The sequence below is a fragment of the Typopeltis vanoorti genome, chromosome 10, assembly GCF_054136105.1.
Source record: "Typopeltis vanoorti isolate ZY-2024b chromosome 10, IOZ_Tvanoo_1.0, whole genome shotgun sequence".
Lineage (NCBI taxonomy): Eukaryota > Metazoa > Arthropoda > Arachnida > Uropygi > Thelyphonidae > Typopeltis > Typopeltis vanoorti.
Window position 1 is genome coordinate 131,811,015 of NC_143558.1, and position 24,741 is coordinate 131,835,755.

A 24,741-nucleotide genomic window follows, 5' to 3' on the forward strand; every position below is an offset into this window, starting at 1 on the left:
AAGTTTAGAATAAATATTTAAATAGTAATCCTTAATTAAGGAACAATAAATAATTTTTTACATAAATCATGATTAATATATAATAAGCAATGTTAAATGTGAATGAAAAAAATAAATTACACAACATAGTTTCATTCACAATTTAACAGTAGCCCTGCAAGAGGATTTGAATAAGCTAGACAGATCATAATTAGAGGGGGGGGGGTATCGGTTTAATGCAGCAAACTGTAAGGTCTTGAGTTTTGGGACACATTGATGGGATGCTGCATACTCAATTGGGAGGAGCTATACTGGAGGAAGTAGGGGAGACAAGAGATCTGGGGTTGATGATTGATATAAACTTGAAATTTAAGGGAAATATTGCAAAGGTGGTGAAGGTAACACAGAGGATTGCTGCAGTAATGAGAAGGACACTGACCTGCAGAGATAAAAGGGTTATCATTCCGTTGTATAAGACTCTGATCAGACCATACTTAGACTGTTGTTCTCAGATCTGGTCCCCAGGATTTGAAGGGGATAAATTAACTGTGGAAAGGGTACAGAGGCAGATAACAAAGATGGTTAGGACTGTACAATGATAGTTATGAGGATCGGCTGAGGGATGTGGACTGCAGAGTTTGGTGGATAGAAGGAGAGGTGATATGATTGAGACTTTTAAACTTTTGAGAGGGGGTTACAGGGTTGACACTGGGGAGTTCTTTCGCTTGGTTGAACAGCAGGAAGGAGTCATGACAAGGGGCCATTCCTGGAAGTTACGAAAGGAAACTGTGAGAAAGAGGGTGAGGAGTGGTTTTTCTTTCATGGAGGGTGGTTGAACCATGGAATGCATTGTCTGATAAAGTGAGAACGAGAACTGTCAATGCGTTTAAGGAGTGGTATGATAGACTTTGTGTTTCCTAGGAGGAACCTCCCTCGATGAGTCGTGATAGACTTGTGTTTCTTAGAAAGGACCTCCCACAATGAGTCATTTGACTCCATGGAGGCCTGAATAATAATAATAATAATAAAATTCAAACCATATTTATTTCAATGAATGTTGCTTGATAGCATTTTTCTTTCTTTCTTTCTTTTTTATTTAATTCAAAATTTTAAAATAATTGATGAACACAAGCTTTGGGAATTGGCACAAAAATAATTTCCACAACATTTTCAGTAGCATATCTTCCAAAGTGAATATATATCTTGAAACCAAAATGTATACTTTGAATTTCCAAATAGAGTAAATTACAGGTAACAATTCTTTCTTCTAAGTCAAGAGGTCATAAACATTGCAACTCTGTTACAGTTAGTTAATGTCATTATTATAATTATTTTAGATGTTCAGCTTGCAAAAGTAGGAAGAAAATAATTTCAAACTAATTTCTTTTCAAAAACAAAAGAAAGAGAGAACATTGTCAATTCACTCAATGAAAAAGAAAATACTTCATATTTTTCTTATTATTATTGTTATTATCTGGTATTTTCTTGAGGTACAAAAAAGAAATCACTGAACATGTAAAAAATACAATTACTGATATAAATTAATTTGGGTAGTGACCCTTCCCATAATACATAGCATTATACATGTCATAAGGATATGTGCTTTGCATTATGGGATACTAAGGCAAGTGATGTGAAGTCATCAGCTTCTATATATGAGTTGCCCAGTCCTGAAAATATTTTAGTCACAAACTTTGTTTGCTTACACTTGGATAAAGGATTAAACCAAGTATATAATTTCTTGGTGTCTTTAATATATAGTATAACCAAGTGGAAAAACTTCCAACATTTATTACTAAGTGTAGATAGGCAGTTTTGAAGTAGTTATACTTTTACTACTATTTTACTAAAATGTATGAGCATGTCACCCAAGTGATTTACATTTGTAGCAATTGCCATTTGAATGGTTTTGAAAATAAATTATCTGAAATAACTGCAGGTTAAATTGGTGGGTAACCCCCAGAAAAGTTGAACAATTATGTAAACACATATGCACCTTTTTTTTAAAAGAAAACTAAAATCCTGTTTTTCTTCAAAGACAATTGCATCAAATAATTTATAATTTTTCAATAATAAAAGTGACACATATTATTATAAATTAAGAAATTATTTTAACATAAATACTGTATCAGCCTGTAAAAGAAATATCAGTATTTCTGTTTAGGATGACTGCTAATCAACAACTGAAAATGAAACAAGCCATTGCTGACATATTATTATTATTATTATTACATGACACCTCCAAGGAGTCTAAAGACTCATCGTGGGAAGGCAGCTACAACTCTCCATCTCCACCACTCAATCCACCAACTACAGCAAACTACATCATCTACACCAACGGCATCTACTGCCCACCACCACCACCACTAGTATTTTCATAGACAATTACAAACACCCATGCCCATGGAAGGATTTGAACCCACAGCCTTTTGACTGAGGAGTGGATATGCTAACCACTGGGCCAACCAGGCTGGCATATTCTGCACTACTGCTTGAGGCTAGAGCGGTTAAGGCATCCGCTCTCCAGCCAAATGGCTGTGGGTTCAAATCCTGCCATGGGCATGGATGTTTGTGATTGTCTGTAAAAATACTAGTACTGGTGGGAGGTAGATGGCTTTGATGTAGATGATGATATAGTAAGGGTTTGCTATAGTTGGTGGATTGAGACGGAGACGGAGAGTTGTAGAGTACATGCCCTCCCCCGATGAGTCTTTCAACTCCTTGGAGGTGTATCACATAATAATAATAGCATAATAATAATATCTTTCATATATTTTCTCCTTTGCCTTTTTTGCTTAAGCAAAAAAAGGCAAAGGAGTTCCTTCAAGTTCTGGGGAAATATCATTAGATATAAATTTTTGATATTAAAAAGAAGTCTCACAATCGTAAACTGACGTGTGATGATCCATATAATGGTATTTTGCAAGGAAGGAAACAGAAGTTCATATTTATTTCAATAAATTATTTGAAAAAAAATTATAAATATTTAATATAATGATCTGAATGCAAATAAAAATGAAAGAACATAAATTGTCTTGTGCCACTGCACTGATTTGAAAAATAAAAAGACAAATTTACTCAGACAATAAATTTACTACCCTACCACTATATAAATTCATTGCAAAGGCTGATTTGAGGTCATTTTAGGATATTATTTATTTTTGCAAATGTGAAATTTGTTTATATTTTTGGGAAGAGACAAATAAATTGTGTAGCAAAAGGTTCAAATGTGAAAGGGGAGTGAAGGAAATTCCAAGTAACATGGTAGCTTCAAGTCAAGTGCCAAAAAAGGTTGTTCCATTATAGTTACCTACTAATGGCGATAATTTTTAATCGCCATTAAGGGGCTAACAACAGAGGAAGGTAATTACATGATAAAAGGTAGAATGACGATGTTTTGATCCATGAAAAATGCTAGGTAGTCTGACTATTTCATTCACCGTGGCCTGTGGTGAGATTAGAGCATGGTTTGATGATCTTTTTGCATGAGAGTGCAAATATCTCACAGTTGAGTTTTTGACTACTTAGTGATCTGATAATATTGTTAGACATTAGTAATGGATACACTATAAGGAAATGTATGTGCAAATTATCAGTACAAGTATCCCTCGATAAACGCGATTAATTAATCCCTCGATGTTACCATGTATATCAAACTTGCATTAATCAAATATAATAATCATGGTAAAAATTACAATTCGTCCATGATTGATTAGTGTATTAATAATTCGTTTTGTATGGTACTCTTCTAGGAAACATAAAAATGAATGCGAAGTAAACATTTAATAAATGCTTATCTACATTGGTTACTGCAATTTTTTATCAAAAAAAAAGTTATTAAGAGTCGTTTGAACAGTTTTAGTTTTTTTCCTATCAGCATAAATTCTACGATAACAAGCAAAATGACTCTCTAGACCTCGGCAAACAAGCATTCTTCGATTAACATTTGGATCCATATTCATTACTTGCTGTTTAAGCGATTCTAAACTGTAAAATTTTTGATCTAGTTCTGTGATTGTTATCTCATTGAGAACCTCATCTTCACATTCAATTTTGAAATAGGCTTTGTTTGTTGTCTTCATACGCACATTGTTGTGAAATTTCAAGAAGATCGTAATCACTGAAATCTTTTGAATTTGAATAATTCTTTAACATCTGCATCAACATCATCAAAACAAAGGTCTTCACCAATTGCAATGATATCTTCAATCACGTTGTTTACAGGATTTTGCAAACCACCTAAGCCATTAGTGCATTCTGGCAAAAAGTTTTTCCAAACAGCTCTCATGCAGCTAGAAGACACTTGCTCTTGCAGTTGAAAACATTCATGAGTCATGAATGTTTTCAACTGCCTGTTTAATGTTAATATTTTTCCAAAATTCTTGGAGCATAATCACATTTACTCCCACTGTTGTTTCTACTGCCTTTGAGAATGTCTTTTTAAGAAAATAGGCTTTGAAACTTACAATGACGGCCATGTCCATGGGTTGTAGCAATGATGTCGTATTTGGTGAAATTTTGGTACATTAAAGGAATGTTAATTAAAACTATCACCGCATTAAGCAAAACTACATTAAACAAGGGATACCTGTACTTAAAATTTAGATGAATTCAATATGCAATTTTACTCTGATTTTGTTATCATGTCTAAATTAGCCCACACTTCATCTATGATTTACTCATAACTGGTAGGTAGTAGACAAATTTATGTTATTTCCAAACTCATTATTACACATCTATAAGAACCATCCATTTTTTTTTTCGTACACCAATTTTTCGTTTTATTCAATTTTTTTTTTTTTTTTGGGGGGGGGTAAGAATACACACCCTTGGCATTTCAGTGAATAGGAACTGATTTGGTTCACTATTTACTCTTAAGAAGTGATTGCATTTTTCCGTTTTACTGTTAACTTAATACCCGTTTCATTTGGTATGCAGCAGCATTCCACTTTGTGAGCTTTTTTTCAATTTTGCAATTAATTCTGTAACTATATATATAGTTCACAAAAAAGTGGTCCACACAAAAAAGTATAACACACATACAAATATGTATGCTGTAATACTAATACTTACTTTTTCTCTAATGCATCCATGTATTCTTTTTTCTTTCTTCTACTCTCTTGAGCAGATATCTATAAAAATGAATATTCTTGATTCTAAATATTAATTTTAGACAAAAATATAAATAATCGTGTTTTGATAGCTATTTAAAAGCTTCTAGCAAACAAAATAATTTATTTGATGATAAAAGGACAGGGTTTTATTATGCACTCAATTATAACCATGCAAAATATGCCAGCCTTGCCACAATGGATTAGTAGCTTCTTCAGCTACCCATCCATAGCTGAGTTACAAATTACATTTTTAACTTGTAAGGATTACAAGTTAAAAATGTTAACTCAGATAAAAACATTTGAGTATTAACAATTGAAGAATGAGCAGCCAGTAATATGTGACATGCATTACCTGTATTTTAATATTGTCTAAACATTACTGAAAAGTTAAATTCAGTTATGTTGATAGATTTAATCAATGACTTCCAGACACCACTTAATTCCTCAATTTTTGTCAAGAGAGCCATGTCAGCAAATAACAATGGTGGATTCTTTGATGCAATGTAAAAGAATGTTTTTTTTTTCAAGATAGAGTATAGTGGTTTTATCCTAAATGATGGCATAATTTGTATTGGAAGAATGACAAGTCCTGATTTTTTTTTTTTTCTTTTCTATATGCCACATTTCTGAGATGTTTCTTTTTTCTTAACTCATAACTTCTGCAAGTGTGATCTACATAAAAACAAGAAATAAACCCATGTATGTTTAAACCTATGCATGCTGTCTACTGGACATTAAAGGAGGTTGCATATTGTTTGGAAGAGTTTAATGAATGATATAATTTAGACAGCAATTTTGATGGAGATTTCCTATTTATGGTATGGAAATGGACTGTCTATATAGCAGATAAGGATTATGCAATATGACTTTTATCCATCACAAAAGTCATAATTGTCATGATTATGGCAATTATGACTTTTGTGATGGATGAAAAGATGATTCAAAGATTATGTCTGAAGTGAGTGGTCTTTCAGTAAATGTCTGATGAACAGATTCCGGACAAAGTAGAAGAAAATACTGAAAAAAAAAGATAATATTTCAGTGAAGTTATAAGAAGTTATCTACTTCTAGATCAAGGCACATGTTGATAGAAATATTAACAAGAAAAGGAGTGAAGAACCCATATACACTGTTTGGAAAGAAGTCAATGAACAACCTCATGGGCAAGGTATATCATGCCATGTAACGAGCAACATATTTGTATCCAATAAATTGGAGGAATATGATGCTCCCAAGTCAGTGCAACTGTGTCTGGGTAAAATGGTTGTGTGAAGGAAAATGATGGAGTTTGAAAGAGGTATTACGATAGGATGCCATGTTGCAGGCCTATCTGTGTGGCAAATTGTTGATAAATTGGGTCAATCCGCATCAGAAATTAGTGATACCATACTGAGATGGAAGCGCAGGGAGTCAACTGCAAGTACTACACCCACAGTGGACAACCCATTGCATTCACCAAATGTGACCGTAAGGTGCTAGAAAGGACAGTATGTAAAAACCGCTATTAGTTCGGCCAATATGTTGAACGTGGCATTCTGGGCATCGACTAAAATATGAATCTGCACAAAAACACTCGTACCAAGGCTCACAACATGAGTTTCCATGATAGGACTACAATACACAGCCCATATTACCTGAACTAACATACAGCACCATCTTCAATAGTGCAAAGAATGTGTATAGCCCAGAGGGGGTAACATCTGAGACTTTTGTCACGGGGTCAGGCATTGAAAAGGACCCAATCGTGGGGCCCGAGTATCACATAACTGTGTTTATAATGCAGTTTTAATTCTCGTAATAATACAACAATGATAAAGGATAATGGCATATCGAGAATGATACTGTGTTTTGTTTTAGATAGACGGCTATGCTCTTCAGCTCACCTGTGAGTGTCCGGAAGACACTGATTCTCTCGGCATGGATCGCTGTAGTTATAGCGGGTGATGACATCAATAGGTGTTTGTGCAAGGTTGTTGCAGTCAGCTGTGCTAGTAATTGCATTCACAGTAATGTTCCCTGCCAGAATACTTCGTTCTTGTTAGTATTTTGATAGACGAAGGTTTTGTGATTGTTTGTAAAGTGTGCAACTGTATAGTGTAGGCCGTGTGCTAAAAAATAAAAGTAAGCATTCTTATTAATTTGATTTTTTAATTATTAAAATTATATTTTTAATAATAAAAATTTGACCAATAGAAATGTATCATCATAAATCTGGAAATCAAAAACGAAAGGAGAAAAGGGATCATGAGAAGGCAAAAGAAGATTAAAAAAACAAGTATTTACTACTGAAATATTTGAAGATGGAAGAACACCAAGATATTGAAAAAGTGATGCACTTTTTTAAGTGGGGGCACAGACCACAGGCTTATCATGGGCTCGAAAATTTCTCTCGGCTGCCCTGATAGTGGGATGTGGAAGCTTGGAAAGATGTGTATGTGTTATGGAGCGATGAATCAGGGCTACACCATCTACTGTGCAGATGGACAGGTGTGAATGTAGCAGATGCCTGGTGACATCTCTTACAGAGTGCATAACTAATTATGAAGTTTGGAGGCAGGTCCTTTTTTTCCTGGTTTGCTTGAAGAGATTATAACATATGGTTGTTCAAAAAACATTCCTTCTTGACCATTTGCACATACATTGATTTATATGCTACAGGTTTTGAAATGTCTTGTATGTTCTTTTACTTATCAAGAAAAGTTATTTCTGCAAGAAAGTTTAACCACCTCACCGGCCGTTATGGATCAAATATGCATCCTCATATGCTTCGTATCCATCATATATTTCAATGTAATATCAATGGTATTATAATTTTAATATGCACTTCACATCCATGATAACTTCGACGTCTATAGACGTCTTGGCTGGTAGCATGGTTAACTGCATCTTTCATTTATTTTCATAATGTAGCACAAAGTGAAAATTATAAGATATGCTTTTAATGCAGAGTGCTGTGCACAGTATTCTATTACTCCAGATATATATAATAGAAAAAAAGAAAGAATAATTAAATACATGCCTTGTTTTTAATTTTTCTTCGAATCTTTTTAAGGGACCTTTCCTCAGCCTTGGTAAGAGGAAGCCGTTGAGGAATAGTGTAACCTTCAGCTAAAAGGGTCCGTTTTTCCTCCTCTGTGAGAATAAGTACACCAGTAGCCCCTTTCTAAATAAAATTAGTTAAGATCAAGAATTGAATTTAATTATACTCTACAATGATATTAAGATTTTAAATTATTTGAGTTAAATTTAAATCTAGGGTTAACATATTTGCCACTAATAATGCTGATTGGCTGCATATTATTCTTTTAATGTAGGCATTTATAGGTGACCTATTATTCAACTTTGCTTCCTGATACTAGATGCATTCACAGCACAGTTGTGATAATATTGCATTTACTTTTCAGTTGTTATGAATTGTCTGAATCTCATTGACAAGAAATTTTCAAACTGAAGGTGTGTTAGTCATTTGCAGAGGTCGTAGCATTTGTTATTCTGCAAAACATAACCAGCAAACATTTTTATAGAATGTTTTTCTTCTCCAACCCTTTAACCAATTTAGCCATATTATAAAATGTGAGCAGATTACAGGCATGACTTCCTTTCACTAAATCTATGATATTCCATGCAGCTTGTCTGCCAATCATTTCTATATACAAGTTCTTACAAACATTTCCAAAATCAAAATCTTCACCACTACCTCTGAGATAATGATAGGTCAACAGTTACAGCTTTTGTTCCATCCTCATACAATGGATCACACATCCTTTTTATTCTTGTGGAAACTTTCCTGAGCTAAGATTGGTACTGGTATATGTGAATGCTTGGAGTGTGTTTGAGGAAAGAGAGGAATTGTATGCGAGAGACCGTTTACATTTGAATGAGGAAAGACGTACGCATCTGGAGAGATTGCTGTTCTGAACGAGTCAGTGTGTCCCAGGGAGGATGATAGCAGGGGTGGCCTCTTGTGGTAATGGATACTTGGGAGAAGGGAGACAATGTCAGGTAACACTGAGCCCAGTGGAGTCTAGAAGGGATAATGCTGGGTATAGAAACAATGGCATTTATATGCTTTATACTAATGCCAGGAGTATCCGGAATAAGGGAGAGGAATTGGTGGCGCAGATAGCATCAGCCTGGCCAAAAATTATTGCGATCACTGAGACGTGGTTGACAGAAGGGGATATAACTACAGGAATAGAAGTCGCTGGGTATAGCATTTTTCATCAGGATAGGGGGGGAAAGCGTGGTGGTGGGGTACTGCTTATGATAAGTGACGACCTATGTCCTCTAAGAGTGGAGAATTTGGAAGGAAGTGAGGCAAATGATTTTAAGAGCGTATGGTGTGAGGTAGAGGTAGGCAAGACGGAATATTTAGTGGGGTGTTGCTACAGACCCAGGAGCACAGAGGATGGGGACCAGGAGATGTTTAGACAGCTAAGTTTGGCAAGTGCAAGAAGAATGATTGTTATAGGAGATTTTAACTTCAGTAGTATAAATTGGAGAGAGGAAGATGCATGTAGCAATAGGGGAATGGAATTTCTAGAATTCTTGAGGGACAAATGTCTTAGGCAACATGTAACAGCGGGAACAAGAGGTTCAAAAGTTTTGGATTTGGTTATAGCATCAGAAGAGTTGATAATAACTGAGTTGACATCTCTCCCACCAGATGGAGAGAGTGACCATATGGTGTTGACTTGGAAAATGAATAGACATGCAGGAGTATCAAAGAGATGGTAACTTATGTGGAATTATAAGGCAGGTGATTATAATAGTCTTAGACGTCAACTTCGGGAAGTTTCATGGAGGCAGAAATTGGAAGGCTGGGATATCACTAGTGCATGGGAAATTGTGAAAGAATATTTGTTATCAGCAATGGTAAGTTGTATACCATGAGTGAAGAAGAGGACGCAATTTGGAGTAAAGTGGATGACAAACAATATTAAACAGGAATTGCATGCGAAAAAGAGGCTATGGAAGAGATATAAGGAGACAGGTGAAGAGATGCATGAGGAATATAAGACACAGGCCAGAAGAGTGACTAGTGTGGTAAGGAAAGCGAAACTGGAATATGAGAGGAGATTGGCCCTAAGATCCAAAGAAAATCCTGGGGAATTTTTTAGTTAAGTGGCCAGTAGGAGGAGAAATGACTGTGGAAGAATGATATTGTGGGATAAAAATGGGAATAGAGTGACTGATACCGAGGACATAGTGGAATTGTTCAATGAACACTTTATTGGAGTATTTCATCCTAGAGGAGTCAGTTTTAATGCTAGAGGGATAGGACTGGTTCGAGGTCTGGAGGTACAGGAGGAGAGTGTGTTTCAGATACTGAGTACTCTGGATGTCAGTAAAGCTGTGGGACTGGATGGTATTTCACCACGAGTTTTGAGAGAATGTGCTAGGGAATTGACAGTGCCTTTAACGTGGCTTTTCAATGAAAGTCTGGCTTTGGCAAAGGTGCCCAGGGAATGGAAGGAAGGTAAGATAGTGCCATTGCATAAGGGTGGTAACAGACTGGAAGTGTCTAATTATAGGCCAGTCTGTGTGTCATCAGTAGTTGTTAAGATCTTGGAGAAAGTAGTGAGGAACCGTATAAGCATTGGGCAGATGAGGGTAATGTTATCTGTGAGAATCAACATGGATTTGTGAAAGGACGCTCTTGTTTTAGCAATATGCTAGCCTTTTATAATAAAGTTACAAGAACATTAGATGAGGGAAAGGCATATACTGCAATTTTCTTAGACTTGGCAAAGGCATTTGACAGGGTGCCACATGATAAGCTGATATTTAAGTTGCAGCACATGGGTCTGGATGTCAGATTGGTCAACTGGATTCAGGATTGGCTGTCTGATAGGTATCAGAGAGTTGTGTATGGTGGAGCAGTTTCCAGGAGGCAGAGGGTTACAAGTGGGGTCCCACAGGGCTCAGTACTAGGACCTATATTGTTTAACCTTTATATCAATGACATAGCCAGTGGATTGCAGGGGGATATTCAGTTGTTTGCAGATGATGCGAAGCTGGGAAGGATTATTAGTAATAGTGCAGATGTGGTAGCCCTACAAGAGGATTTAAATAAGCTAGATAGATGGGCAAATGAATGGGGGTTTCAGTTTAATGCAGCAAAATGGTCTTGAGGTTTGGGAAACATCGATGGGATGCTGCATACTCTATGGGAGGAGTTATACTGGAGGAAGTAGGGGAGACAAGAGATCTGGGGTTGATGATTGATAGAAACCTGAAGTTTAGGGGACATATTGTAAAGGTGGTGAAGGTAACACAGAGGATTGCTGCTATTATGAGAAGGACACTGACCTGCAGAGATAAGAGGGTTATCATTCCGTTGTATAAGTCTCTGATCAGACCACACTTGGACTATTGTTCTCAGATTTGGTCCCCAGGATTTGAAGGAGATAAATTAACTGTGGAAAGGATACAAAGACGGATGACAAAGATGGTTTCAGGACTGTACAAGAATAGTTATGAGGATCGGCTGAGAGAATGTGGACTGCAGAGTTTGGTGGACAGAAGAACTAGAGGTGATATGATTGAGACTTTTAAACTGTTGAGAGGTGGTTACAGGGTTGACACTGGGGAGTTCTTTCGCTTGGTTGAACAGCGGGAAGGAGTGATGACAAGAGGCCATCCCTGGAAGTTACGAAAGGAAACTGTGAGCAAGAGGGTAAGGAGTGGTATCTTTGTGTGGAGGGTGGTTGAGCCATGGAATGCATTGCCTGATGGAGTGGTGGGAGCGAGAACGGTCAGTGAGTTTAAAGAGTGGGATGATAGACTTTGTGTTTCACAGGGGGGGACCTCCCCTCGATGAGTCTTGACAGACTTTATGTCTTAGGAAGGACCTCGACAAGTCTTTTGACTCCTTGGAGGCCTGAATAATAATAATAATAATAAAGATTCAAATTACACAACCAGGTAAAGGACTTAACCCGTTTAGCTGAGCATTCCTTTTAGCATATGTGCTGATATCTGATGTGTCTTTACTGAGAATTTTTGTCCAGATTATGCAACAACACTAGAACTGCCTTCTCATGTACACCTCTCTCTCTTTTTTTATCTAATATAGTGGCAGCACTGTGCTCCATATTGCACACAGCAAGTTAACATATCTTAGCAGAGTGAGTGCTCATCATATGAACCATTGCATCTGCTTCAGGCACAAGAATACTATTTGCATTTAGTAAAGTTATTCTTCCACGTTTATTTCTTATTTTACTTGCATCATAATAAAATTCTTTTAGATTGCCTCTACATGGTCAATTTCTTTTCATACTCTTTGCTTTCACACAATACTCTAATCTTGACTGGTCTGATCTCAGAGCTCCTTTCATCGCTATCATCAAAATATGTCTTCTGCTGCTGCAACTCCTGTTCAGGCCATAACAGCATCTCCTGCTTATTGTGAAAGAGGATTACTCCTCCTCTTAACAAGTGTTGAAGTGGAACTATAGAATTCAGGAATGACTCAGTTATATATATATGTGTGTGTGTGTGTGTGTGTGTGTGTGTGTGTGTGTGTGTGTGTGTGTGTGTGTGTGTGTGTGTGTGTGTGTGAAAGATACCAAGCTATTTTAAATATAAACCTGGTTTTTTACTCCATTTTCCAAGTAAGCAAACAGACAAGTCAGTCTAGTTTGCACCTGCAAGTGTTGCAAGTCTAGCTGACCCTGCAGGTAGTGCAAGTCAAGGCAACTCATGGTAAAGGTAGAATAAACTCTGATCACTATTCTTAATATTTACCCTTAATGCAAAACACATCTCCTGAAGGAGATGCATGATGCTTTGTATTAAAGGCAAGGGGCCACTACCTAGACCGGTTTCGACCTTTATTGAGGTCTCGTCAGTGGGAGCCAGGCTAAGAAATACTGAGTTTTTAGTAATACAGAGCTTATAAATATTTTACCAAAACAAGTTACCATAAGGTGCTTTGAACTAATTAAATAAAAATCTCAGGATGAGAGATAGATTTAGAGAATTTTTTATAAGCTCTGTATTACTTAAAACTCGGTATTTCTTAGCCTGGCTCCCAATGACAAGACCTCAATAAAGGTCGAAACCGGTCTGGGTAGTGGCCCCTTGCCTTTAATACATAGCATCATACATCTCCTTCAGGAGATGTGTTTTGCATTAAGGGTAAATATTAAGAATAGTGATCAGAGCTTATTCTACCTTTACCCCAAGTTGTCTTGACTTGCACTACCTGCAGGGTCAGCTAGATTGCAACACTTGCAGGTGCAAACTAGACTGACTTGTCTGTTTGCTTACTTGGGAAATGGAGTAAAAAACCAGGTTTATATTTAAAATAGCTTGGTATCTTTAACATATATTATACCCAAGATAAAAAACTCTCTACATATATATATATATAAAACATTTAATAACAAAAACAATACTAGGTACATGATAGATAATGGCTAGCATTCTGTCAGATTTGAATTAATCCTTAAACAATTTCAAATAAACAATGAATTTTAGTTCAACAAGCAGATAAATAACTATGCTTAATGAACTCAGATAACTTTGTTTAGACATGAACAAAATTCAAGCGACTAACCCCTATTCTTACAGTATTAAACTTATAGTAACATCTATAGTCTTACAAATTAGTATAGAAACAATTTATACATTAAGTTACACATACATTCACATGTTGAACTGTTGTTCTTGGTGAAGTCAACTACATGTGTGAACACAAATTCACTGAGAAAATTAGAAAAGTGTGACTGTAGCACTGAGTAGATTACTATATTCTTTGTCAGTTCCAATAATTATTTATTACTATCAGCAGAGCTTTTATTATTATTATTGCATGACACCTCCAAGGAGTCCAAGGACTCATCAAGGGAGGGCACTTACTCTACAGCTCTCTGTCTCCACCACTTAATCCACCAACTACAGCGAACAGCATCATCTACACCGACACCATCTACTGCCCACCACCACCTGTATTTGTGATTGTCTGTATTTGCACAGACAATCAAAACACCCATGGCAGGATTCAAACCCACAGCCTTTTGGCTGGAGACTTGATATTATTATTATTATTACTACCACGGGCTACTCCAGGAGTCCTTAGACTCATCGAGGGAGGCCCTAAACATCATGTTCACGCAGCTGTTCAACATTCTCACAGTATCTATCATACCTTGCCTTGAACTCGCTCACTGTCATAGCACCCACAACAGACTCTGGCAGCTTATTCCACTCATTTACCACTCTAAAAGTAAAGAACCCAGCTCTAACACCCCTGCTAACCACGCTCTTGCCCAGCTTCCATGGGTGTCCCCTAGTTCTCCCACCACCAGTCCTGATCTCAAAAATATCATCTGAATTAATCCTATAGAATCCTTTTAGCAATTTGAATGTCTCAATCATGTCTCCCCTTTTCCGCCTATCAACTAGTTTCTGCAACCCACAAATCTTCAACCTGTTCTCATATGGTTCATTCCATAGACCTGCTATCATCTTAGTCACTCGCTTCTGGATCCTCTCAACCTCCTCCCCATCAAGAAGGAACCGAGGTGACCAAATCTGGGCACAGTAGTCGAGATGAGGTCTTATCAGGGCTCGGTACAGAGGTACAATAACTTGTTTTTCTCTGCTCGTCAAGGTATTTTTCAACAACCAAGTGAGTTGATGAGCTGATTTAGCTACTTTCGCAATGTGCCCCCTAAACTTCATCTCCCTATCCACCAACACTCCCAAGTCCCTGGCCTCATCAATCTCTTGAAGTACAGTTCCACCAATGTGGTATACTGCTGCTAATCTTTTCACTCCGAAATGCATAACCTTACATTTTGTCACATTAAATTGACATCCATTCTCCTTAGTCCAGAACTCCAATCTATCTAAGTCATCTTGCAAGACTTTGACATCTTCTGCATTCACTATCGCCCTACCCAACTTTGCATCATCAGCGAACAAATGAACTGTCCCACTTAGACCCTTCCCTATATCGTTAATGAACAGATTAAACAGCAGTGGTCCAAGAACAGAACCCTGTGGCACACCACTAGTCACAGGCCGTTTTTTGGACTCTACTCCTGAATAAACTACTCTTTGATATCTCTCCATCAACCACCCAGTTATCCATCTCACCAACCCTATATCCATTCCCATATGTTGTAGTTTATGGATTAGAATTCCATGTGGTATCCTGTCAAACGCCTTTGCAAGGTCCAGCAGTATCACTGTAAACCCATTTCCCTTATCCAGTTCAGCCGTCACCTTGTTATAAAACTTGAGCAAGTTACTGAGGCATGATCTACCCTTCACAAAGCCATGCTGTCCTCTGTACAGTATCTCATTTTCATCAATCCATTCCTGTATTTTTCCCTTGACTACTTTCTCCAAGACCTTGACAACGCCTCCTGATATGCTGATCGGTCGGTAATTTGCAACCATAGTCTTGGATCCTCCTTTATGCAGTGAAACTATTTTCCCCTCTTTCCACGCCTTCGGGACTAAGCCAGACCTGAGACTCAGATTAAACAACATGGTCAAGGGCACTGATAATTCATTAGCCGCTTCATGCAAGACCCGTGCCGGTATACCATCCAATCCCACAGATGTATTCACATTAAGGTTCTGTAATAGACTATTCACCTCCACTTCATTCATCACAATTCCCATATAAACTAATGGTTCCTTCATTTTTTCAACATCACCACCTGGATGATATACTTTTGCAAAGTGTGCACTCAGTAACTCCACTATATCGACTGGTTCAGTGAACTCTTTACCATCGTCATTCCTTAAAATCATTTTGCCATATACAGTTTTTTTCTTGCTTGCAGCATATTGAAAGAACTGTTTGGGATTCTCTTTTGCTTGCATAGCTAGTTTCTTTTCATAATCGGCTTTTGCTGTTTTTACCACACTCGTTACCCTTCTGGCCTGTACTTTATACCGTTCGTGTGCCTGCAGGTCACCCCTTTCTTTAAATTCCCTCCATAGTTGTTTCTTTTTTTGCAGCTCAAGCTTAATGGTGTTATTCATCCATTTAACCTTCCTTGTTTCACTATTCGGATCTTAGGTATACAATCAGCCATAACCTCCTGTAAATGCTCTTTGATCACTTCCCATGCTCTATCGACGTCCAGCCCTTGCAGTTGTACATGCCATGGCACTGATCCAAGCAATCTCCTAAGCTTGTCATACTTGCCAGCACGGTAATTCCACATATACCCTGTCTTAATCACAAATTTCACACCTTTAGCCACCTCCCAGGTCAAGACCTTATGATCACTCTCACCAATAGGTGGCAACATGGTCATATTCATTACAGTCAAATTCTCAGATACTATTACCAGGTCAAGCACTCTCACACCCCTAGTATTTTCAATTACATGCTGTTTCAGATAGTTATCCCTTAATAATTGAATAAAATCCATTTCCTTCCTCACATGTGTCCTCTCCTCCTTCCAATCAATGTTACCATAGTTGAAATCCCCCATAATAATTACCCTCCTTCCACTCATTTCATCAATTTGTTTATGCATACCATCTCCACCATCTATTCCATCACCTGGTCTATATCAGCACCCAACTGTATATTTTATTCTGCCAGTATCAATCTCACACCAAATAGCCTCAAATGAGCTCCTTTCACTATCCTGCAATACTTCAATTCTCCTTGGCTGCAGTTCATCAGCTATCATCAATAACACCCCTCCCCCAATTTTATTCTCTCTGTCCCTCCTAAACATACTATAACCTACACATTCTATCCCACTAACTATATCATCTTCCGTCAGCCATGTTTCACTAATGCCAATAACCTGTGGCCAGGAAGAGCCAATCAAGGCCAAAAATTCTTCCTTCTTGTTCCTAATACTCCTGGCATTAGTACACATGAATTGCAGTGTTCCCTTTGCTAACCACTCAGCCAAGAATTATTTATAATAGCATGCACCACTACATTTGAGGATACATGATGCTCTGAGTGAGAAATTATGATTTCTTCTTTGGAGATTTTAATATCTCTGACTGAATAGTTTAGATTATTTCCTTCTGTTTATGATTTGCTTGAGCTTTGTATAATTGCACCTGTTTCAGTCTCTATTGAGGTAAGTATTGGAGTTAAATACCTGGGGAGTACAGCATTCATTTCAAGCACTGGTCTATTCTAGGCTTTCTTCTATGAGGTTTTCCTGAACACTTGTAAGCAGCAAAACAGTACAGTCCAATCACTAACAATCCTTCCTAACAGGATCCATCCCTACTGACTAGATTTCTGACAACTATTTTTTAACGAATAAGTAGAGCAATTTCATAACCTTTTCTTTACAATGAATCCAGCTAGCAGTTCTTTATTTGTCTTCTTTTGAACTTTTAACTTAAGATTCTCTTGGAAAGGCTTAGACATTGGTTACGCATTTTTACTAAATAGCTTAAGGAAATTACAACGTATACTAGGATATACATTAAAATAAATTTTAATACACTTCCAATATTTCGGCAAAGTCACGTTGCCATTTTCACAGGAACTTAAAAACAAGACACGTGCATGCAAGCACAACAAACAGTAAATGAGGACGAAGCAGAAAGCTAATCTTTCTCCTAAAAGTCCTGATGGTGCCCTCTAGCAGGCAATGATGTTGGTATTCTTGGGCGATTGGGCTGAAGGCCTTCTGATGTAGGTTTCCCAAATTTGGGGCAGTCTCATGCCACCAAATTTGTTGAGGTTTGGATTGTTTCTTAGGGCTGAGACTGATTCCATGAAAAGCCTTTCGTATTTGAATTTACTACAGTCTATTATCGTGACTTTCTTCCACTGTATTCTATGGCGGGTATCAGCGCATGGTCTGCAAGACCAGAGTGGCTGTATTGGTGAAACCGGATGTAGTCCTTGTGTTCTGAAATTCTGATATTAGCTGTCCTGCCTGTTTGGTCAAAGTAGGACAGCTTACAGCTGCAAGGGACCTGGTAAACCCCAGGTAGATCTGGGGGGGGGGGTCTTTAGTAGAACGGATAAGGGATGCCAATTTTTTATATGGTCAATAACAAGATGTTAAGTCATGTTTTTTTAGGATTTTCGTAATTTTTTCCGAGGTGCCTCGGATATAGGGTATGGTGATGGATTTAGAGTAATCCTTGTTGTGAGGGGGGAGGTTGTGGTTTATTGGTTTCAATATTTTAACTTAAGAATTTGGGCATAATGCTTATGACTCCTTGCTGGCACATGTACAGCACTGCCGTATGCCAGGTCCAGTGGTTAATGTATCTATTTGTTTGCCTCATTTCTTAAGCATTGCTTCTGTTGCTTCTTGCTTTCTAGCTTCTTTTTTTCAAGAATAACTGCTAAATATGAAAGAAGCACTATAATTGCTTCTTTCATATTCTTGGAAACTTTGTATCATGTAACAAACTGCATTTTTTTTGAAATTCTAATTTCTCTTCAAAATAGGAGGCACTATTTAACCATATAACACATGACTGATTCCTCATCACATGATATGTAAATTAAATGTCTTGTGAGAATTCACTATGGAAAAGTTTCAGCCATAGGACTGAATTCTAGCAGCAACCACATCATCTTATAGATCTCTTGCTAAATAAGGTTGCAAATCCATTTCACCCTGTATGTTCTTGAACTCTAGGGAACATTCAAATAATGCATCATTTAAGCATCTTTTCACAGCTTGCCATGCACTGTTAATATTCTTCCCATTCAGTAATTAATACCATGGAACTGAACATAAGATAACATACTGAATTTGTAAATCAGTATGTATCTTTTCTTAATAGGAACATCCATATCTTCTTCTTCTTCTTCTGCAGCTTCTCCCACTTAAGTGGGGTCACTGTTTATTATGAGTCTCCTCCACACCTTCCTGTCTTGGGCTGTCATCACATCCAAGTTCTTCATCTTCAAGTCCTCTTTTACCAGCTCCCTCCATCTCTTCTTTGGCCGCCCACGCTTCCGCCTTCCTTGCACATCCATCTGCATGACCCTTCTACCCACATATTCGTCCTCCCTCCTCATCACATGACCAAACTATCTCAACCTTGCCTCTTGTATTTTTGCTCCTAAGTTCGTAACTTTCACTGTTCCCCTGACATAGTCATTTCTCAGATGATCCTTTCTGGTCACACCGCACATCCACCTAAGCATTCTCATCTCTGCTACTTCCATCCTGCTAATGTTATTTTTCCTCAGGGCCACAGTTTCAATAGCATATGTCATAGCTGGCCTCACTACTGTCCTATAAATTTTGCCTTTCAGATTGATCGGCACCCTCTTATCACATAACACTCCAGCCATCTCCCTCCAGTTCCTCCAACCTGCTTGTATCCTGCATCCCACTTCCTTCTCACCTCCTCCATCTTCTTCCACTGTCGAACCTAAGTATCTAAAGTCTCTCACCTTCCTGATGACATTTCCTTCCAGCTCCAGGTCTGTCTCCTGGCCACCGCCCACTGTGCAACACATATACTCTGTCTTACTTCTGCCCAGTCTCATACCTCTCTCTTCCAGTACTTTTCTCCATCTTTCCAGTTTAGTTTCCGCTTCTTCTCTTGAATCTACACACAGCAAGATGTCATCTGCATACAACATTGTCCAAGGTGCATCTTCTCTCACCTCCTCTGTTACCACCTCCATCACAATATTAAACAGAAACGGACTTAATGCTGACCCTTGATGCAAGCCAACTGTTACTTGAAAACTTTCTGTCTGTCCCAAACAGGTCCGAACACTTGTCTTCACATTTCTGTACATTTCCTGCACCAACCTGACATATTTCTCCGGCACCTTCTTCTCCCTCAGACACCTCCAGACTTCTTGCCTTGGCACTCTATCGTATGCTTTCTCCAGATCAATAAATACCAGATGTAGCTCCCTTTGTTTCTCTCGATATTTTTCCATCATCTGTCGTAACCCAAAGATAGCATCTGTTGTTGATCTTCCAGGCATGAAGCCAAATTGTTCCTTTGCAATCTCCACCTCCTCCCTCAATCTACCATCAAGAACCCTTTCTAGGATCTTCATTGTGTGGGACATCAACTTTATTCCTCTGTAATTTTTACAGTCTTGTGCATCCCCTTTACCCTTGTAGATGGGAACAAGAGTACTCTCCCTCCATTCCTCGGGTATATTTTCCTGTTGGCAAACTTTCATGAACAGGTCCCACAGCAGGTCAATTCCCTCTTCCCCCAGTGCCTTCCATGCCTCCACTGGAATTCTGTCGGGGCCCACCGCTTTTCCATTCCTCATCCTCTTCATGGCCTCCGTCACTTCCATTCTACTGATGTTCTGCACCATCCCCTCAGAAGGCTGCCCATCTCCTCTGTGAGTCCTTGCATTTTCCTCATTCAGAAGTCCCTCAAAGTATATTTTCCATCTGTTTCTTATGTCCACATCCCTCCATAATACTCTTCCTTCAGCATCTTTGATCTGCCTCACATGTAAGATGTCCTTAGCTGCTTTATTTCTACATTTCGCTAGTTGGTAAATTTTTCTCTGTCCTTCCTTTGTTTCTAATTGATCATACAGATCTTGATATGCCATGGCCTTCGCCTGTGCCACAACTCTCTTGGCTTATAGGAACATCCATATATTTAACTAATTTCCAGATCGCCGTGGCATTTTCACTATCACCAGCTGGTAACCAAACAATTATATCCTTAACAGATCCCCCACCCATCCCATCCCTTCTGATTCTATGATCAAATCTAATGCTCTCTGAGTTTTGAGCTCTTTAGAAAAATGTCTGGAAACAGCTCAATTAATTTTCTCTGCTACCTTATCAATATTTGGATAATTTAAGTCACATATGATTACTCATTTAGTACCCATCAAGGTAATTTGGTGATATGTTTCATTGTCCTCAGCAAATTGAACCACCAGGTCTGTAAGAACACCCTACCATATATTTTATTCTGTTAGCCTCCACTTCCATCAGATATCCCACCAGATGTAGTACGTTGCCTCCCTTGATGAGCTCCTGACTCCCTGGAGGTCTACCTCTGAATAATAATATCTCACCCTTTCAATTTCTCCATCCATGGAAATGCCTCAAGTTGTTTCTAAGATTATTATAATCACTTGCTTTATAATTCCATATAAATTCCTTTTTCTTTCATACTCATGCACATCTATTCCTCCTCCAAGTCAAAACATAGTCACTTTCTCCAACTGGGAAGGGACAGATGCCATCTCAGTTAGCATCGGATCCTCAGATGCTGTGACCAAATCCAAAACTCTTGAACCTCATGTTCCTTCTACATGTTACCAAAGACATTTGTCCTTCAAGAATTACAGAAATTCCATTTCCCTGTTGCAAGAAATACAAGAAAGCTACTATGCAGCTTTCTTGCATTCACCAAGCTCAACTCTAAATTTTTTTATTTTTTATTTTATTTTTTATGTTGGGCCCATATACGAGAGGTTGGCTGGTCAACCTATAGTACTTTAGTACTGTATATGGGTAGTGGTATGGGAAAGGAGAAACTTGTTGACATTCAATTTAAAAGCCTGTATATTGTATTCCTTGGGAAATACATCAAGGGGAAGACTGTTCCACAGTACAGCAGTAGCAGGGATGAAAGAGGAGGAAAAGTAACTTGTTCTGTGGGTTTCAAGGTGTACTGTGAAGAGATGTTGGGAGGTGGCTGTATGTGTTCCAATGGGTTTAGTACATTGATGCTGTTTCAGATGAGCATTTTCCATGGAAATATTTGTAGAATATACAAATTGCAGAGACTAAACATCTATGCAAAAGTGGGGGAAGTGAGTTGGTAAGAGATGGATCATTTATCAGTCTAATTGCTCTCCTCTGTACTGAGTCAAGCATTTTGAGGGAGCTTTTAGGAGCCCCACTCTAAATGTGAGAACAGTATTTGATAGCTGGGAGGATTTGAGATTTGTATAGGGTTAACATCTGTTTTGAAGTGAAGTAACGTCTTGAGCGAAAGAGAAAGCCTAGTTTTTTGGAAGCTGAGGATGCAATGGTTGTGATGTGTTTATGCCAGGAGAGGCCTGATGTCATGGTAATTGCAAGAAGAGAAATTTCATATTGTCTGGGAATTTGAGTCATCAAAAATAATACTGGGGGGGAAAATGGTTCTTTTTTGTGGGAAATGAGACAGAACTGGGTTTTGCTGGCATTGAAGTTGATGAGGTTATCTGATCCCCATCGGAGGATGTCTTGGAGGTCTGAATTAAGGGAATTTGTGGTTGATGTTCTGTGGGTTGAAATGGGTTGTGTAGGGTAAGGCTTATCAAATGAAAGGGAGGAGTGCAATGTGCTGTCATCTGCAAAACTGTGTTTTGGGTTGGAGGTCAACTGAAATAGGTCACTGATGTACAGAAGGAAGATGGTCGGTGATAGAACAGAACCTTGTGGGACCCCAGCATTAGTTGGATAGTGGGAGGAGAGGGAGCCATCTACCATTACACATAGTGTGCGTCCAGACAGGAAGCTGGCAATCCATCTGCAGAAGTCCAGAAACAGTCCAAATGATGGAAGTTTACTTAGTAAGCCTTTGTGCCAGACCCGGTCAAAGGCTTTAGAGATATCAAGTGCAACTACTTGGGATTCGCCAAATTTTTCCATGGCATATGTCCAGAGATGGGCGATATATAAGAGCAGGTCACCTGTTGATTGGCAGCGACGGAATCGGTACTGGTGGTTGCTTAATGGCTGTGTACCTTCAAGGTAGAGTAGGAGTTGAGAATTGATGGTTTTCTCCATCACTTTAGATAGAATTGAGGTGAGTGAGATAGGGTGGTAGTTAGATGGCAGTGATTTGTCACCCTTTTTGGGAATGGGTTGAATATAGGCCAATTATCCCTGCTCTTATGTTCCCTGGCTTATAGCAATGCCTCACTAAATATCCTGTCCTACCCACCTCAATCTCACATCATATCATATGCTCTCAAAACCATTAGTGCCATTGCCCTCCAAGTCCTCCTCTAAATACCCTGCTACTTCTATTTGAGTCAGTATATCATCTTCTGTCGACCATGTCTCACTGATCCCAATAATCTTTGAACAGTCTAAGACTATCAGTGCCACCAATTCATATCCTTTATTCCAGATACTCCTGATATTAGTATAAAGAAACAATGACACACTGTCAGTGTTTCTATACCTATCATTATTCTCTCCAGACTCCACTGTATTCTGTATTACATAATTCTAATTTCCCTGCACTAACACTCTCACTTGTTCAGAGAACAACTTTCTCTCCAGATGTCTATGTCCTTCCACATTAAAATGCACTACGTCTCTTGCATGCATTTCTTTTCTGTCTTCACATGCACCCCAGGCATCTGATTAAGCTCTGCATTATCAAAAATGGGTAACACACTCACTTTCTTCACTCTCTCCGTCTTCTGCTGTACAACCTCAATCAAATTCCAATCTCTTGCTACCTGATTCACACTGCCTCTCAAGTCATTTGAACCCACTATCACAATCTTCTCATCCACTCTCACTTCTCTTAATTGCCACAGTCACACCATACCATTCCTCCAGGCAAACACTCCTCTAGAATTCTATTTTGCAATCCATGGATCATCGAATCTCCATGCATTGCATCTCTTACCACTCTGTTCTTCCTTTTTCACCTGCATCCCTCACTCTCTCACTTCTGACAATTTCTCTCCTTGCATTCCCACTTACCTTCCTTCTTGTAATCTCTCTAACCCTGGATCTTGCATTGCACTGCCTTCCTCTCATGCCCTCTCTTCCCTGGTTCTCCTATTCCCACTCCAATATTCTCTCCCCAAAAATACCTACAGAGTTATTGAAAGCCTGAGGAAAGAAACTAGAAGACAATATAATGAATTTATTTTACCCATATGGAAGAAAGGGTAAATGCTAAAAGAATGTGGAAAAGTCTGATCTGCTCAATATATAAAAATAACGACAAAATAGTTCGTAGAAATTAAGAGAGAATTCTCTGCTATGTACAACGTAATTATTTGCCTCTATTTTGAAAAACAGATCAATCCCATTTATTGAGAATATAATTGGTGTCTACCAAGGAAAGGCAAGATAAATAAATAATTGATCAGATACACACAGGTAAAGGGTTATTAGAGAAATTTGGGAATTTGATATGAATATTCATGTGATTTTTGATTTCCAACACGCATATGACAGCATTAATAGAGGAAACTTATATGAGATTATGATACACTTTAGAATACCATATACGCTAGTAAGACTTATAAGGGGGTAAACAATGGAAAATTCAGAAGCGCAGGTTAAAGAACAAAATGATTTAACAGATTTCTTTCCAAAACCTCCAAGATTAAAACAAGGTAGTCTAGCTCTAATACTTTAACTTAGCTTTGAAATACATTATCCGACTGTTGCAAGAAGATATTAAAGACACTCTAATAGACACTGTAAGGTTATACATTTTGGAGTGAAATGATAGCAGCAGTATACCACATTGGTGGAACTGTACTCCAGGAAATTGATGAAGCCAGAGATTTGGGAGTGTTGGTGGATAGGGAGTTGAAGTTTAGGGGGACACACAGCAAAAGTGGCTAAATCAGCTCATCAGATCACTTGGTTACTAAAGAATACTTTGATGAGCAGAGACAAGCAGGTTATTGTTCCTCTTCATCAAGCCTTGATAAGACCCCATCTTGGCTACTGTGTCCAGATCTGGATCCAGG

General features: G+C 38.3%; 1 protein-coding gene across 7 annotated transcripts in view; it reads right to left on the reverse strand.

Moving 5' to 3' along the window:
* Positions 1-24,741, reverse strand: part of LOC150102799 (cyclic AMP-responsive element-binding protein 3-like protein 1) — a 384,285-nt gene that overhangs the window by 101,715 nt on the left and 257,829 nt on the right. For all 7 annotated transcript variants that reach the window (XM_090399326.1, XM_090399325.1, XM_090399327.1 and 4 more), the window contains 2 exons: positions 8,113-8,256; positions 5,053-5,111 (listed from right to left, as the gene is read on the reverse strand). In XM_090399326.1, coding sequence (XP_090255452.1) covers positions 5,053-5,111; positions 8,113-8,256 — 203 coding nt within the window. The remainder of the gene's footprint in view (positions 1-5,052; positions 5,112-8,112; positions 8,257-24,741) is intronic.